Raw genomic sequence first — 17,156 nt, forward strand, 5'->3', positions numbered from 1 at the left:
TTCTTTCATCCTCATTTTCACCTCCCAGCTTCCCTACTTTCCTTCAAAAGCCAGACCCAGTCCCACTCTCCTAAATCTTCTTAATTCTAGCACCTTCTCTCTGTTGATAATCTTCAATTTATCTCTATACCTTATTTATCCATAGTACTTTGCATGTTATCTCCCCCATTAGACTTTAAGCTCCTTGAGAGCAGAGAATGTTTTTTGCCTTTCTTTGTATCCCATATACTTAGCACAGTGCCTGGCACAGGATGAGTACTTAAGAATGGTAATTGACTGTTTAAATCAATCAATAAGTTTTAGGAACCAGAAATATCCCAGAGGCTCCTTCCTACCTGTTTTCAAATTCCACTTCCACTTTACTTATGCAGACACATGTATCATCCCGACTTCTCTACCAGATCTGTTCCAGGATGCATCCCAAGGTTCACTTTCTACTGTAAATGTTTCCTCCTCTCTTGTTTCTAGATTCATGGATTTAAAGTGGGAAAGAACCTTAGAGACCCTAGTCTAATCTCTTCATTTTGTAAAGGGGGAAACTGAAACAAAGAAAGAAAATAACCTTCACAGGGCTGATAATTATCAAAGGGGTAGAGGCTGGGTGGAATTCCTGTATGTGGCAGCCTGGTACAATAGGAAGTATGCTGGATTTTAAGTCAGAGGATTCAGGTTCAAATCTTAATTCTGCCATTTACTGTCTATAATTTTAAATGAGTCATTTTATCTTTCGGGGCCTCAGTTTCTACATCTGTAAAATGAGGGAGTTGGATTAGATGATTACTAAGTTCCCCTTGAGACTTCAATCTCTGAACCTATAATTAAATGGCATGTAAGAAACCATTCAAAGGACCAGGATAGCCTGCTACTTAAATTATCATTTTTATCAATCATTCTTCTGGTCCTTCTCAACAGGGAGAATTCAGTTGTGGGGACATCCTATTGCTGTAGACTGGGCAGAACCAGAAGTAGAAGTTGATGAAGATACAATGTCTTCTGTGAAAATCCTTTATGTGAGAAACCTCATGCTGTCTACATCTGAAGAGACCATTGAAAAAGAATTCAACAACATTAGACCAGGTAGGGACTTCTGTGGGAGATGACTCTTCCATTTTGAAAAGGGGAGGGGAGGATATTCATGCATTTGGCCTTGATACAACTCTTCACAGCTTTGATGAAGAAAGGCTTCATTCAGATAGTCCTATAGTTGAATGTTTAGTGAGAAAATTAAAAGGTGAAATAAGCATAGTGAAACTCAGCCTTGGAATTAAGTCAAAAAGGTAGTTCATCAGAGAGAGATCTAGGGGATAGTGGACTATAATCCCAATGAGTCAACAATGAGATATGGTAATCATATCTCATATCTAATTATTGAATTCATGAATAAATCCCAGTGTGTAGGACTAGCAAGGTGATAATTCCCCCCATACTCCCTCCTGGGTGGGTCAGTCTGGAGTATTAAGTTCAGGTCGGGGTATCACAGTTCAAGAAGGGCATTGGCACCAAGCATGGTGAAGCTACTTGGGAGCATGCCATATGAAGGAATTGAGGATTTAGCATAGACAAGAAAGGATTCAGGGAACTAAGGGAGTGATATTTAGGTATTTGAAAAGCTGTGCTGTGAAAGAGGGGCTAGTGTTGTTCTGTGTGGCCCCAGAACGAAAAAAGAGGAGCCGTGGGTTGAAATTACAAAGAAGTAAACTTGTATCAGAAGAACTTCCTAACTATTTAAATTGTTCCCAAGTGGAATGAGTTGCCTCAGAAGGTGGGGGGGGTCCCCTTGCTGGTGGTCTTTAAGCAAAGATAGGAAGAACAATTGTCAGGGATCTTGAAAAGGATTTATTTTGGGGAGCTAATAGGACAAGAAGAACCCTGAGGGAGTCCCAGCCAGTGTTGAGCTTCTGTATTGATATTCTGAGTTAATCCAAATGTCATTTTCTCTGCAAAATTCTTAAAGTATTGGAAGCAATCTAGGTTAAGACTGGATCAGAATCACTATAACATGGGGTTTCTGCTCACATTTGCCAAGGCAACCTGTGTAGTCTATTGCCTCACCAAAGACTCCATGGAAACATTATGTTCCCCTGCTTTTCATAGACATAAATTGCTTATCCTGAGCTATCATGTACACAGGGTTGAAAGGACATACCACTTGTACAAAACTGAAGGACATTTATTATCTTTGTATCAATGGAGAATTTATTGTATTGCCTTGTATTATCAGCTGTCTATCTGATGGATGTCTAAACAAGGTCACAGAATCATAGAATTTCAATTGGAAAGGACTTCAGAGGCAGCTAAACTTATTCTTGCTTGAAGAATATTATTTCCTGCAATACTCTCAGTTCGTATTGATCCACCCTTTTCTTAAGAGCTCTATTGAGGGGAAGCCCGCTGCCTTCCAAGACAGCCCATTCTGCTGTTGGACAGCTCTTGTTCTTGGCAAATTTAGCTGTACATGAGGCCCAAATTCACTTCTTTCCAGCTCTGACCCACTACTCCTACACAAAGATGAACAAGACCAATCCCTTTTCTGTATGGTAGACCATAAGATGTTTGAAGGTCACTATCTTGTTCTCCCTTCTTCTGAGACTTTTCTTCTCCAAGATAGCCATCCCCAACTCTTTCAAGTGCCCTTTACAGAATGCGTGCTCCAGGGCCTTTCTTAACTCTTCTACAGGCTCTCCAGTTTATCTCCATGGTGCCCAGCTCTCAGTGTGATCTGGACAGAGTACAGTACTTAAGACTATCTTTTTCCTAGTCCTGGGTACTATGTATTGTGTACCAAGTGCTGCCTGAAACATTTGAGAAACATGGAACTACATCTTAATTACTTGAATTTTAAAAGTCATCTTCATCCACAAAAAAAAAATTCCAAGTAGTTTCCTTTCCCTTTAAAACCTATTTGATATTCCATTAATTATATTATTTTCATATCTTTGTTGTTGGGTCCTTTCAGTCATGACCAATTCTTTGTGACCTTATTTGGAGTTTTCTTGGTAAAGATACTGGAGTGGTTTGACATTTCCTTCTCCAGCTCACTTTATAGATGAAGAAACTGATGCAAACAAGGTGAAGTGACTTGCCCAGGATCACACAGCTAATAATTGTCAGGGGTCAAATTTGAATTCATGAAGATGACTCTTCCTGATTCCAAGCCCAGTGTTCTATCCACTGTGCCACCTGACTGCCTCTCATCACTTATCCTCTATTAATTTCATGATAATCTTTGTTTCAACCACAAAAGCAGCTCTTTTAACACTCTACCTCTAAATCTATGATCCTATGAATTAGTGTGTGAAGTATAAGAAACACGAAGTATCATAAAAAAAGACTAGTTTGATATAATGTTCATTCATCCATAAGTCTTAAATTATAAGAACACTATTCTGTTAATCACATGTAATGTGTATTCCACTAGAAGCCAGGTCTTCCTCTACCATACTCAGGCCTCATGGGTGTTTTCTCAGCCTGTATGTAGACTCTTGGCTTTGGGCCCCATAGCTCACTGTTTGGTGTAAATTCATCTAGGTGAATTATTTCTCTAATTTTTCAAGATCACCCTGAATTCTTTTCTCCTCTTCTAAATTATTAATAGCTCCCACCTGCCCAGGTGAAGCTTCCATGTGTACCTGGTCAATTCCTTTAATCCCAAAACTAGGAATGACTGTCTTCCATTGGAAGTCAAAGGGTTTCAGTTTTCCCAGGATGTTGCAAAACCATTGGTCATCCATTTAAAAGGCACCATGCTCCTGTGAACAGAGCACTGGACTCAGAGCCAGGAAAGACCCAGGTTAAAGTCCTAACTCAGACTCTTACTTGTTCTGTGACCCTGAGCAAGTCAAGTATATTTTCTGAGTCTCAGTTTCCTTGCCTAGAAAATGAGGGAAATGATATTGATCGTGACCCTGGCCTCCCACACATGTTATGAGGATCAAATAAGACAGTTCCCATAAAATACTTTCTGTTGTTGTTTAGTCAACTTCAGTCATGTCTGATTCTTCATAACCCCTTTTTGGCGGGGGTGGAATTTCTTGGCAGAGATACCGGAGTGGTTTGCCATTTCCTTCTCCAGCTCATTTTATAGATGAGAAAGCTGAGGCAAACAGGTAAAGTGACTTACCCAGGGTCACCCAGCTAGCAAGTATCTGAGGTCAGATTTGAATTCAGGTCTTCCTGACTCCAGATCCAGTGTTCTATCCACTGTACCACAATAAGACAATTTACCAATCACGAAGTACTATTAAAATGACAGTTGGTTTGCTATGACTTGATTTTGCAGTTGTTAGGTGTCTCCAAAATGCCCACAAGTAGTTCTATAACAACAGCTGACAATTTTCACAGAGTCCTGGTTCAGATTGGGGGCAGCTAGTTAAGAGCACTCAGAGTATTTTTAATTGATCCTCTTGTATTTATAACACAGTTTTTTCTAGATATTGTTTCTCCTCCCTACTCTCCACTACCCTGGGCAAGTTACTTAATCTCTTTGTGCCTCAGTTTCCTTGTCTGTAAAATAAGGGGGTTGGATTTGGGGCCTCTAATGTCCCTTCCAGCTCTACATCTGTGATGCTACCATCTGTTCATTCAGAATTGAACCTTCCCATGTAACAAAATAGACAAAACAAACATACAAAAACAATTAATACAGCAATCACTTCTGGCATTGTTGGCACCATTCTGCCCCCATAGTCCATCACCTCTCCACTGAGAGGAGGGAGGAATGTTACCTGCTCTGGGGTTATACTGTTGACTCAGAATTTGGCTTGTCTTTGGTGGCATGAATGATTTTCTTTCTTTCTTTTTTAACTTAAATACAAAATAAGAAAAAAAACTAGCTTAAATATTAAAATTAAAACAATACAAAATGAGAAAAGAAATAAAGCATTGCCATGTGCACAGCACAATGTGAGAGGAGATTTGAAATATACAGCAATACATTTCCATTTCAAGAAAGTCTGTATAATAAATACCAAGCAATGTGTTGAGAGCTGTTCGTCTTTTCTTTGCTTCCTTGTAAGGTTTCTTTTATCCTCTGCTGTGTACTTTTTCCCTTGTTCTTTTTTCCCCTTTTCTCTCCCCTCCCCACCAGAAGGTTACAATTAGGTATGGATATATGTGTGTGTATATGTATACATGTATATGTGTATATACATATATGCACATATATAAATATACATATGTGTATGTGTGCGCATGTGTATATATGTATAATACATATGTGTATAATACATATATAAGCATACATACACACACATATATATTTACATAAACACATACTTAGATATCAATAATAATAGTCATAATTAAACATATACATTCCTGTGTATCTATGTGAATTGAGCCACTTTCCTTCTCTGTTCTTGGCTGTCATACAACCCACCAGGAGCAAGTGATGCTTAGAATAACAATTACAGATGAAATTTTTTAAAGAGATTTCAAGACCCGACATTCATCAGCATTTCTTCCCAGACCATTGTGGTAAGCTAAGGCTTTGTCTAGATCTCATTATTGAAACGAATAATGAAAAACCATCCACCTTTCTCTCCCAAGATCACTTTCCCTTTGGGCTGATGCTGTGCATAGGCCCCTTAATTTGTTACCTAGCCTCCTAAGCTCCCTAATGACGCCCATCATACTTACTCATTTTCATGCTCAGAAGAGAATAAATAGAAAAGAGCTGATGGAGGGTAGTGAAAGTCTTCATGGAAGGAGAAGTATGGCCTACAGAGAGAAGATACCAAAGCACCAGGATGTCCTATTAAGGAGCCACTTTCAACTCCACTAGAGTCTCACTTCTCTTAAAGTCTAAGAAGAAAATGAGCTGCAAGGACAGATTGGAGAAACTTCCAACTTTATTTTCAATTGCCAGGGCCTAACAGACATCTAAAATTCCATCACCCTCTGACCACAGCACTGTAAAAATGTTGCCAAAGTCTCCTCCTGAGACAAGTTGTCATCATTATAGGGAAATAGGCTGGAAATAGAACCCTATGCCAAGCAGAGCTCCACAGGCTTCCTTTTTTTGGTGGTTCTCCAGATATGACCTTTACTTGCCTAATTCTCACCTGGATACACAGGTGTGTTTTATTTTTTTCAACTAAAGTATTCCTGAAAAGACAACTGGAAGCCAAAACATGGGGCAATTGAAAGAGGGCTAGATTTGGAGGGAGATGGCCCAGGTTAAACCTGCTCTGTGTGTTACCTGTGAAATCTTAGGCAAGTTGGATAATCTACCTATATACGGCATATGGGTGTAATAGAATATTAATATATCATCAGGAATGATTAAAAGAATGAGAAATCTGGGAAAAACCTGAATAAACATATAGTGAAGTGAGGAACAGAACCATGAGAAAAATTATATAGAATAATGTGCAAAAAAACTTTGAAAGACTTGAGTGCTTATCAGTAAAATAACCAACTACATTTCTAGAGTATGAATTATGAAGCATACTCCTCATTTCCTTGCAAACACGTGAGGGACTCAAGTTACAGCATAAGAAATATATGTACACATATACATATATGTACATGTGCACCTGTGTAAATATATGTGCATCGTATAGATACATATACGGAAATATATTATATACATGTATGAATTTTTATATTAAATTTTTTTAATATTGATAAGTAACACAAATTCCCATGATGGCTATGTCATATATAAAAATATGTACACATGTATATATGTAGACATATACATATATACTGTATATATTTGTGTGTGTGTGTATGTGTGTAGTATTCATTGTAGAAAGAAATCGGAACTGGTGGTCCATCCATTTTGTTATAGCAGCCATCACTAACACACCTCTGAAGGACCTCAATATTCAATATCAATAGTATGTAGATAGATAGATAGATAGATAGATACATTATATACATATGCATATACATATATGTATATATACACATACACTATACATCAATAGTATATATAGCAATACTACATACATTATCAATAATATACGTGGTCTATATATCATAGATATACTATCAATATTTTAGAAGAATTTTTTCATTTTGGGAGGGAGGGCAGAGAGCAGCGGGGTAAGGATTTGCCCCTCTTGCCCCTTTCCCAAAAGGAAAGAGAACAGAAAGAAAGCCATGCTGTATTTATTGTACATATAAAATGAAACATAAGATCTATGTAACAGAGTTTTGCGATTCACATACAATCCTCTCCTACTGGACTATAATGCATATGGATGCCATTTGATTTGGTATCTGTCAATATAAGAATTTTTAAATAAACACATTTTAAAATGAGGGAGTTGGACTACATGACCTCAATATTCTTCTGCTGTTCAGGTAGCCAGAGAAGCCGGCATGTGCAGTCAGCCTGGCATGACTTCTGGTAAGAGCTTCATTTTCCCTCATTCGTTGTAGGTTCTGTGGAGCGAGTGAAGAAAATCCGTGACTATGCTTTTGTGCACTTCAATAACCGTGAAGATGCGGTGAACGCCATGAAGGCTTTAAATGGAAAGGTACTACAGGAACATGAGCCAATGAGTGGCTTCCATATATAGGGGGAAGAGATACCTGCACTGTGTAATGACCACCAAAGTCCAATATAAGAGTTTGATGTGAACATTTAGCTTCATAATGTCAGAGTTTCACAGGTAGAATTAGAGTTGGGAGAGACTTCAAAGCTATCTAGCCCAAGTACCTCTTTTTTAAATTTTTTTCATTTGAAGTTTTCAACATTCATTTCCACAAAATTTTGAGTTCCAAATTTTCTCCCCATCTTTCCCCTCCTCCCACCCCAAAACGCCTTGCATTCTGATAGCCCCTTCCACCAATGTGCACTCCCTTCTAACACCCCTCCCTTGCCTTTTCCCCATCTTCTCTCTTGTCTTGTAGGACAAGATAAATTTCTATACACCATTACCTGTATTTCTTATTTCCCAGTTGTACACAAAAACAATTCTCAACATTTGTTCCTAAAACTTTGAGTGCCAACTTCTCTTCCTTCCTCCCTCCCCCACACATCCCCACTGAGAAGGCAAGCAATTCAATATAGGCTATATATGTGTAATTTTGCAAATGACTTCCATAATAGTCATGTTGTGTAAGACTACATTTCCTGCCCTCCATTTCTTCTATTCTCTCTTTTGACCTTGTCCCTCCCCAAGAGTTTTTACTTCTGATTGCTCCCTCCTCCCATTTGCCCTCCCTTCCATCATCCCCTACCCACCCTGCTTATCCCCTTCTCCCCTACTTTCCTTTAGCGTAAGATAGATTTTCACACCAAATTGAGCGTGCATTCCTTCCTTGAACCAAATGTGATGAGAATAAGCTTCACTTTTTCCCTCTCACCTCCTCCATTTTCCCCTCCATTGGAAAAGTTTTTTCTTGCCTCTTCTATGAGAGATAATTTGCCCCATTCCATTTCTCCCTTTCTCCTCTCAACATATTCCTCTCTCACCCCTTAATTTTATTTTTTTAGATATGATCCCTTCCTATTCACCTCACCCTCCAAGCACCTCTTTTGATGGATGAGGAAGCTATGCCCCATAGGGCTAAATTCCTTGCCTGACATCACCTAGGGTAGTAAGCAGCAGAGCCAGAATTTGAACCCAGAGCCTCTGATTTCCAAACTAGCACATTTTCCACTGTATTCCACTACCTGTTTTTTTACTTTCTTCCTCTCTCCTCCCTGTCATCCCTACATTCAAGGGGCAAACAAGAAGTAATGAAGGTGATTTCCACATGCTGCTTCTGAAAACAGTTTCATTACATTGCAGTCATATGTCAACAATCATTTGGTCATGGAGTTAAATCTATCTTGCATAGGCAGTGGGCCTAGGAGTAGAGAAACCCAGTTGATCCCACACTTAGGACAGGAACTTATGATTCTCCATACAAACATGGGTTAGAGAAAGAGCCTAAATTTAAGCTAATTTTGCACTGCCTTCAGGGCTGGTGTACTGTCAGACTGGCCATGTCCTGTAAGGTTAGTTTGCATGAAAAATGCGGTAATGTACTAAGAAGAGGAAAAAAGGAGTATGTCTTCATTGGAATAGGATACTATATCCCACCCAGAGAAACACCTAGGTTGCCTATGATTCTGTCAAGCATCAGGGTAAGAAAGATAAGGAATCCTTGAGGGGATATGTGTAGGGTCCAAATCAGAACGGAAAGTCAATAGTCTGGGTTGGTACAGGATTTCTTCAGATCTCAACTTTGTATTCAAAGGGTTGAGATGATAGAATCAGAATTATAGACAGAGTTGGATGGGCTCAGAACACTGATTAGGCATATGGAATCAGCTACAAGCTGAATCCAGGGACAGGAGGTAAGATACAAAGAGTATCAGGGAGGACTGATTTTTTTTCCCTTATTCAATCAAGCCTTATTCAATTTCCTTATTCAACTCCCCTTTGGGGACATGTCCCCAAAGGTTGGGCCTGTTATGGAAGTTACACCTATTTTTTACCATGCCCCTCACGGTGCCATTTTGTTGTTCCCACCACCTTCCACCCACTGGTGATTTAGCTATTTTGTAAGACCATGGGACATAGAATGTGTTTGCCCTAATAAACTTAGAAAGTGAGAGAAAACAGGTGAGGCAGATATTACCTGAACTGGGTTGCCTTTGCGGTTCCTCACTTTACCTTTCTTTCTCTTATTATAAAAGGTATTGGATGGTTCTCCTATTGAAGTGACATTAGCCAAGCCAGTGGATAAAGACAGTTACGTGAGATACACTCGAGGCACAGGTGGCCGGGGCACTGTCCTGCAAGGGGAATATACTTACTCACTGGGTCATGTTTATGACCCAGCCACAACCTATCTGGGAGCACCTGTCTTCTATGCCCCCCAGGCCTATGCAGCCATTCCAAACCTCCACTTTCCAGTGGCCAAGGGACACCTCAGCAATAGAGCCATCATTCGGCCCCCTTCTATCAGAGGTAACATCTGCCATTTAGAAATGTCAAAGATTCATCGAAAGATCTCAGATAATTTGTTTGCAATAGCTTTAGATGATTACATGGGGAATATTGTAGTTATAGAGAATGGAAATTGTTCATAGAAAAATCATGTTATATCCACTATATTAAGCCAGGAATCTTTTTTTTAATCACATTACAACTGGTAAACGATTTCACATTTTCACTAGAGATTTACAGAGAGAAAACGTAGAGAGTCAATTAAATATGGATAAATGATTTGTTCTGAGCTGAGTCATTTGGTTATGCACAATGTAAAGCCCAAGTCCCAGTTTGGACCCTATTCCTAAGAGTAGCAGTAGTCATTGTTACCATTATTCAAAACATCTGTGATTTTATCGGTATAGATACACCATCCAGAGACCTCAATTACGGTTCACTCCCTTCCCCCCAACCCCCATCACCATGTTAATAAGCCATTTTTATGAGTATCTAGATAGAGATAGGAGCTCATTGGTATGGGACACTCTGCCTGGCCCTGCAGATAAGAATCATCTAAGGTTGAGACTTGGCAGGGCAAGATAAAATGATAGGGAAATGGGGCAAGGTACTAATCAGAAAAGGACAGGGTAAAGTAGAATTGCTTCACTAAAGTGTCAAGAGGGGAAAGGAAAGAGAGGATAACTGGTGCAGGAGTGAAGGCCTGGGAAAGATTAGAGGTGAAAGAACTGGAGTTCATAACGAGGACCAAGAACAAGGTCTGGGGTTGTAGGGCAGAGGGGCAGGTGGAATGACAATAGATTACAAACAAATAAAGGAATTTCAGAGTTCATGATCATGTAAGTGGAATATTAGGGGCATTCCACTTGAAAGGGATGGCAAGATCAAGGGTATAATCAAGACCAACTCTGTATGTAGCTGAGAGGGGAGACAGAGGAATAAATGTGTGCCACAAAGCACAGAAGAGCCCTGCTAGTTCTTACCCACAGGCCCCTGGATAAGCCACTTCCTCTCTCTTGGCTACAGTTTCCTCCTCTGTAAAAATGAGGGCCTAGGACTAGACTCAATTCATTTCAATTCAGTAAACATTTATTAAGAGCCTAATATGCTAAGAGTTAGGGATACAAATAGGAAGATCCTTCCTTCCCTGCTCTGCATCCTATGACCCAAACAGACTCAGTATAATTCACTCACCACTAATGGAGAAACAATTCAGAATACACATTCTATCGGTAGTGGGTTAGGAGTACCATCTTTGTCAATGAACAGCATGTTGTTATTAGTTTGATAACACCTAATATAACGGGTACTCTCATCTTCCCTCCATTTAGAAATATGGATTGCATCTTCTCCTGGGGATGTGAATATGGAACTTAACTTGTTTTTGAATGATATTAGAAAATAAGGGATTAAATTCCAATCAGAAAAGGAAACAATCAGCCTGGCTGCTAGATAATTTCTATTTCCTGTTATAAAATATCTAATGAAGGCAGGGGAGAAAAAACCACACATAAGCAGACTTCCAGCTTCTGGATCATTTGAGCAGAGAGGAAGGTGACTAAGGAACACTTAATTGCACCCCCAATCAAACATTGCATACAACCCCAATCTCAGAGTGGAAAGGGATCCCAGAGCTAAATACTCTTCAGCCCTCACCCTCCCCTTAGTCTCCTTTACAGTATGCCTCATGTGGTCTTTCAGCTTTTGCTTGAAGACCTCCTCTGTCTCCAGAAGCAGCCCTCTACATTTTTCTGGGGAGAATCATGTCAATGAATAATCAAAATTCCATACCTTTAAAATGAACCAGTTGTAATGTGTGTATGGGGGAAGAGGAAGGAGGTGGGAATGTTCTATGCTTTAAGCAAGGGGGGAAAAATCTATGTCTTATGACTAGGAACCAATGATGCTGACTAAAGGAAGAGTAATTGATGTAATTATTTTTCCTATCCCTTTATGCCATCCGTGGCAGATCAAATCAACAATATGGAGCACACACACACACAAAAATAGTAAAGCTAAAATCAAAAGTAATCCATGCATGAACTCAATGAAAAGTTGAACTTTCATTGACAGAGCAAGAAGCAAATACAGAGAACTTAACCAAAATAGCAGTTTGCTTCCTAGACCAGTATCCTAATGTGCTGGCAGTGACTTTGATTTTGTTGCTAAAGGAGAGTTCAAAGGCAAGACAGAATATTATAAGCAGGGTGGTGATACTGCATTGGGATGCCTTAATAAACCATTCTACCATCTTACTCTCTGGCTAAATCTCTCTGAGAGCTAAGTTAATTACCAGCCAAAATTGAAAATGTCACTTCTAGCTCAGAGATTCAGCCTGCTATAGGTACTAAAGGCAAATCTCTATGGTACTGGTGTCCTTCAAAGGTCACTCATTTTTCTCTTCTGAACTATACTTTGCATTGAGTTTCATTCCATTAGAATCCAACCTCATGTCCTATCTTCAGGGTCATAATCAATGTGATGGGGGCTAACTTTTCCATTACAGTAAGAATCAGGGTGATTTTCTGGTGGTTTGATTCAGTTTAATACCTTCTTACATTCCTAGAAATTTACATGAATGTCCCTGTAGGGGCTGCGGGAGTTAGAGGACTGGGCGGTCGTGGATATTTGGCCTACCCAGGCCGGGGGCGTGGCTATCAGGCCAAAGGAGACAAGAGGGGAGAAGATAAACTCTACGACATTTTACCCGGGATGGAGCTCACTCCCATGAATCCAGTTACCTTAAAGCCTCAAGGGATTAAACTTGCTCCTCAGGTAGGTAGTAGGAAAAAGCACCAAGTCCTGTTTCCTTTAAATGCTTAAATAATAAAATGAATAACTAACTTCATAGACAACCAAGCAAAATAAAGAATAAAGGCATGTGGAACCTATAACCTCTTAACTATTTTAGTTGGTTCAAAGGAAGCCAACTAGATATAAATTTGAATAGAATCATGGAACTAAAGATTTGGAAGGGACCCCAACAAATACATGAAAGGAAAATTCCTCCCCCAGTAACATACCAGAAAGTAGTTTTCTACCCTCTGATTGAAGACCTTCCAGGTAGAGGGAGCCAATACCTAGTTGGGGAGCCCAATCCACTTTGGGGTGGCTATAATTGTTAAGCTTTTCCTAATATCCAATCTAAATTGGCTTCTTCACATCTCCCACCTGTGTCTCCTGGTTCAAATAGAAGAAAGCCTATCTTTTCTTCTCATGGTAGCCATTCAAATACTTGAAGAAAGACATTATATCTCCCCCTAAGTCTTCTTGCCAAGCTAAATTTGTCCAATTCCTTCAATTATTCCTCATGTGTCATGGACTCAACATCTTTCACCATGCTGGTTGCCCTCCTGGACATTATAGCTTGTCCAGTGTTTCCCTTAAACCACGATATTGAACTCAATCCTTCAGATGAAGTCTTATGAAGATAGATTACAGTGGAACAATCATTTCCCTATTCCTCAAAGCTCTTTCTCTCAAGGCACCCCAAGATAGCATTATTCTGACTCATAGTGGGTCTTAAGTCTGCTGAAACCCTCAAATCATCTTGAAACTGTCTACTCAGGCTTCCCCCATTTTGGATTTGTGATGTTTATTTTTTGAACCCAAGTGTAAGACTTTATCCTTGTTTAATTCTGGCCCTTGACTAACAGGATGCTTTTGGATCCTGAATTCAGTGTTGACTCTTCCTCTCAATTTTGTGCTGTTGGCAATACTTTTGAGCATGCCATCTATGCCTTTATTCTAGTCTGATCAAAATATTAAAGAGAATAGCACCAAGCCCAAATCCCTAGGTCCCCTAAGAGAACCCTCCTACCATGTTGACATTGAGCTATTGTCAACTACTTTTTGAGTCCAAATCTATCCCACCAGAATCCAACTATATCGGTCTAATCCATATCTCTCCACATTCTCCATAGGAATGCTATGAGACACTTTATCAAAAGCTTTGATAAAAATCTAGGTAAATGGGTATCCACAGCATTTCCCTCATCAACTAGCTTGCCAAAATAATCACAATAGCATTGAAGTTACAAGTGTCTTCTTCCCCTTAATCTTTTCGCTATGAATGTACCTCAAATTTTGTTACTGGCTTTGTTTTTCTCTGTACATCATCGTTCCTTTTCCTTTGTTCTGTATCATATAGAACTATTTCCACATTTCTTCATCATTTCTTGGACATCAAATATGTTCTTAGGGAGAGGTGGAGACTCATGGGAGTGGAAGGAGGACTGTGGTTTGACTGCATATTGGCACAAGTACAAGCTGCAGGAAATAAAACCTATCCTGTATTTCATAGATTGTAAGCACAACCACTTGCTTGGGAGCTAAAGAATCATAGATCATAGCAGCCTAAGTATGGAGTAGACTAGTCATCCACTCCAATTTTCTCATTTTACTAATAAGTAAACTGAGACAGAGAGGCAAAATTATTTACCCAGCATCATATAAATGGACCTTTAAATTCTTCCATTGTACCTTGTTACTATCATTCAGCAGTTTTCAGTCACGTCTAACTCTTTGTGACCCCATTTGGAGTTTTCTTAGCAAAGTATATATACTTCCTTTTCCAGGTCATTTTACAGATGAGGAAATTGAGACAAACAGGGTTAAGTGACTTGTCATGATTCACACAGCTAGGAAGTGTCTGAGGTTGGATTTGACCTCAGGTCTTCCTGACTTCAGGTCCAGTGCTCTATCTACTGCACCACTCAACTACCCATACCATCTCCTTCTTTACCCTTTCTGTAGGATATGAGCCTGAGACAAATCCTAATGTTCTCCAGGGGAAATCCTGAGAGAGGATGATACTGAGTTAGAAGCTCTAGAAATCAAACCCAATCCATAAATACCTGTAGCCACAGTTCCAAGTCCCTGCTGATGGCACACTACATTGAACTATCATTTGTCAGTTTATAAAACACACTGGATTCAGTTCCAAATTAACCAAAGAGACACTTTTTTTCCAGTATGGGATTCCATTGAGGCCCATTCTAACTCTGAGACTCTAGCATTCTGTCCAGCAAAATTCAGACTGCCCTGTACTCTTATGAGACTGTTTAATCTACTCACTAGAATACCAGAAGAGCAGTCAGGGAGATCTAAGTTTGAATCTTGCCTCCAATATCTACTATCTATGGCTTTGGAAAGTCACTCAAACTCTGAAAGACTTGGTCCTCCATCTATAAAATGGGGGTGATGATATTACCTCCCCAGGGTTTTTGTGAGGATCAAATCAAGACAATATAGATAAAGGACAACCCCTAAGTTGCTGTATAAATGTCAATTACTATATGTCGCTGTTTAAGAATTGACCAATATTATTACAACAATTATGTTTTTCTTTTTCAAAGGCGATGGATGCAAGTAAAAATTGATTTTTCTGCATTGAAAAAAATTTTTGTTAAAGACTTGCTTACTTCAACTTGGTCAGATCTTGGCCTATGGGCCTTATATCCCCTAATAGAGAAAAAGCTACCCGTGGCTATTTCAGTGACTTCAGAATTGTGCTGTGGGGAGAACATTAGCTTATTCAGGAGGTCTCTGATCAACAATGCTCCCAAGTTCAGAGGAGATGTCATGGCTCCCGTTGAAAACTCTATCCCAAACATGGTAGTTTTCATTATGTTCAAGGTATATTAGTTATAACCCCAGAGTGGCAGCTGAATGTGGCACCCACAAACTGGATGTAGAAAGGGAGCAAACTGAAAAGCCAAATGTGAACCCAGATGGTTCTTAGAATGAATCATATTTGGAGCACTTTAGGGCCACAGTGGGACCACACCTGGAGTATGAAGGACAGGGACCGCGTTGCCTGGAACACCAGTGAGACCACATCTCATGCAGTGTAGGACCACATCCAGAGCAGTGTACAGGAGTGTTCTGTTCCCTTCTGGATCATATTAAAGTAAGGACCTTGAAAATCTCGAGAGTAAGTACCTAGAGGTAAAGCAATAATATAGTGAAGGATACCAAAATCATATTATATGAGAATCTGCTGAATAAACTGGGGATGCTTAGTCTGGACAAGAGAAGACTAAGGTGGGGATATGATTGTTATCCTCAAGTATCCAAAGTGGAAGGGATTAATGTTGAAGGGTGGAAGGTTCCTCCTCCTAGGAAGTTTTCAAAAAGAGTTGGATATCACTCTCTGGTTATGTTATAGTGGTGACTCTTCTATTGATGGGTTGGACTAGACCACCATTAAAGTCCCTTCCAATTCAAATTCTATGATTCTACATAAAAGAGTCTTGTTGTAGAAGGCCCTATAGGGTAGAACTAGAAATAATGGGTAGAAGATGAGGAGAGGTAAATTTAGGCTGATTTCAGGGTTTAAAGCATCCTACAGTTAAGAGCCGCCCAAATGAACAGACTTCCTCACTGGAGGTGATCAAGCCAAGATTGTGTGATATGTTAAATAATTATATTCTATATTATATCATATTCTATATAACATTATGCATAATGTTATGTATAACACTAGATATGTTACAGAGATAATGCCAGTTCAAATTTGGACTGGACTAGCTGACCATTGAGGTCCCTTCTACTGCCAAAATTCAGTGATTCTGTGATATAATTCCAAAAAGGTTACTGAAATAACATCCCTCTAGAGACTTGGTACTTTGGAGGATTATTCTCATACACCTGTACTCTTAGTTCTTGCCTCTCCCTTATACCTTGTGGGCTTTTCTAGAAACATGTTACTGCATGGGCAATGGTCTACTGTAGTCTGTCCTAGACTCTGGTCATCATCCAAATTGGCTCTAGTCTGGAGAAAAGACTGGGACAGTTATTACAATTAAATCAGTAAGTCTGGAGGCAAGATATTTAGAAAAAAATAAGTGTAGGAAATGACTAAAAAGCAGAGGATTCCACAGATGGTCAATATGATATGTCAGAGAAATAAAAGGGATCAAATAAAATAATACAGGACTGCCCATTTGGAATTTTTCCCTTGGCAGCACATTTCTTAGGTTTTCTACACAAAGATGACATTTGATGGCTCTGATCCAATGAACTGAAAGGAAGGTATATCTTCATCCTGTGTTCTATGCATAAATTAAGGTGATCACAGGAAAGAAAAGTCAATCTAGCAGCAATCTGAATGCAAACAAAATTGAGATTAAAGCTAGAAATAGCAATTTTCAGTACTTGGGACAAAGGTAAACAACTAACAGCCATGCAGAAAACATATTAGAGCAAGTGGTGGGAAAATCATCTTTATGAATTAATGGTTGTTGAATTTTCAACTGAGTT

The 17,156-nt window shown here is 39.4% G+C and overlaps 1 protein-coding gene across 4 annotated transcripts in view; it reads left to right on the top strand.

Moving 5' to 3' along the window:
* The window catches only part of A1CF (APOBEC1 complementation factor), a 101,743-nt gene that overhangs the window by 70,589 nt on the left and 13,998 nt on the right, over positions 1–17,156 (top strand). For 3 of the 4 annotated variants that reach the window (XM_072628927.1, XM_072628928.1, XM_072628930.1), the window contains 4 exons: positions 913–1,077; positions 7,390–7,487; positions 9,641–9,914; positions 12,460–12,668. In XM_072628927.1, the coding sequence (XP_072485028.1) occupies positions 913–1,077; positions 7,390–7,487; positions 9,641–9,914; positions 12,460–12,668 (746 nt within the window). The remainder of the gene's footprint in view (positions 1–912; positions 1,078–7,389; positions 7,488–9,640; positions 9,915–12,459; positions 12,669–17,156) is intronic. The other variant, XM_072628929.1, reaches the window with a different exon arrangement.

This window comes from Notamacropus eugenii, chromosome 1 (assembly GCF_028372415.1).
Source record: "Notamacropus eugenii isolate mMacEug1 chromosome 1, mMacEug1.pri_v2, whole genome shotgun sequence".
NCBI classification, from domain to species: Eukaryota; Metazoa; Chordata; class Mammalia; order Diprotodontia; family Macropodidae; genus Notamacropus; species Notamacropus eugenii.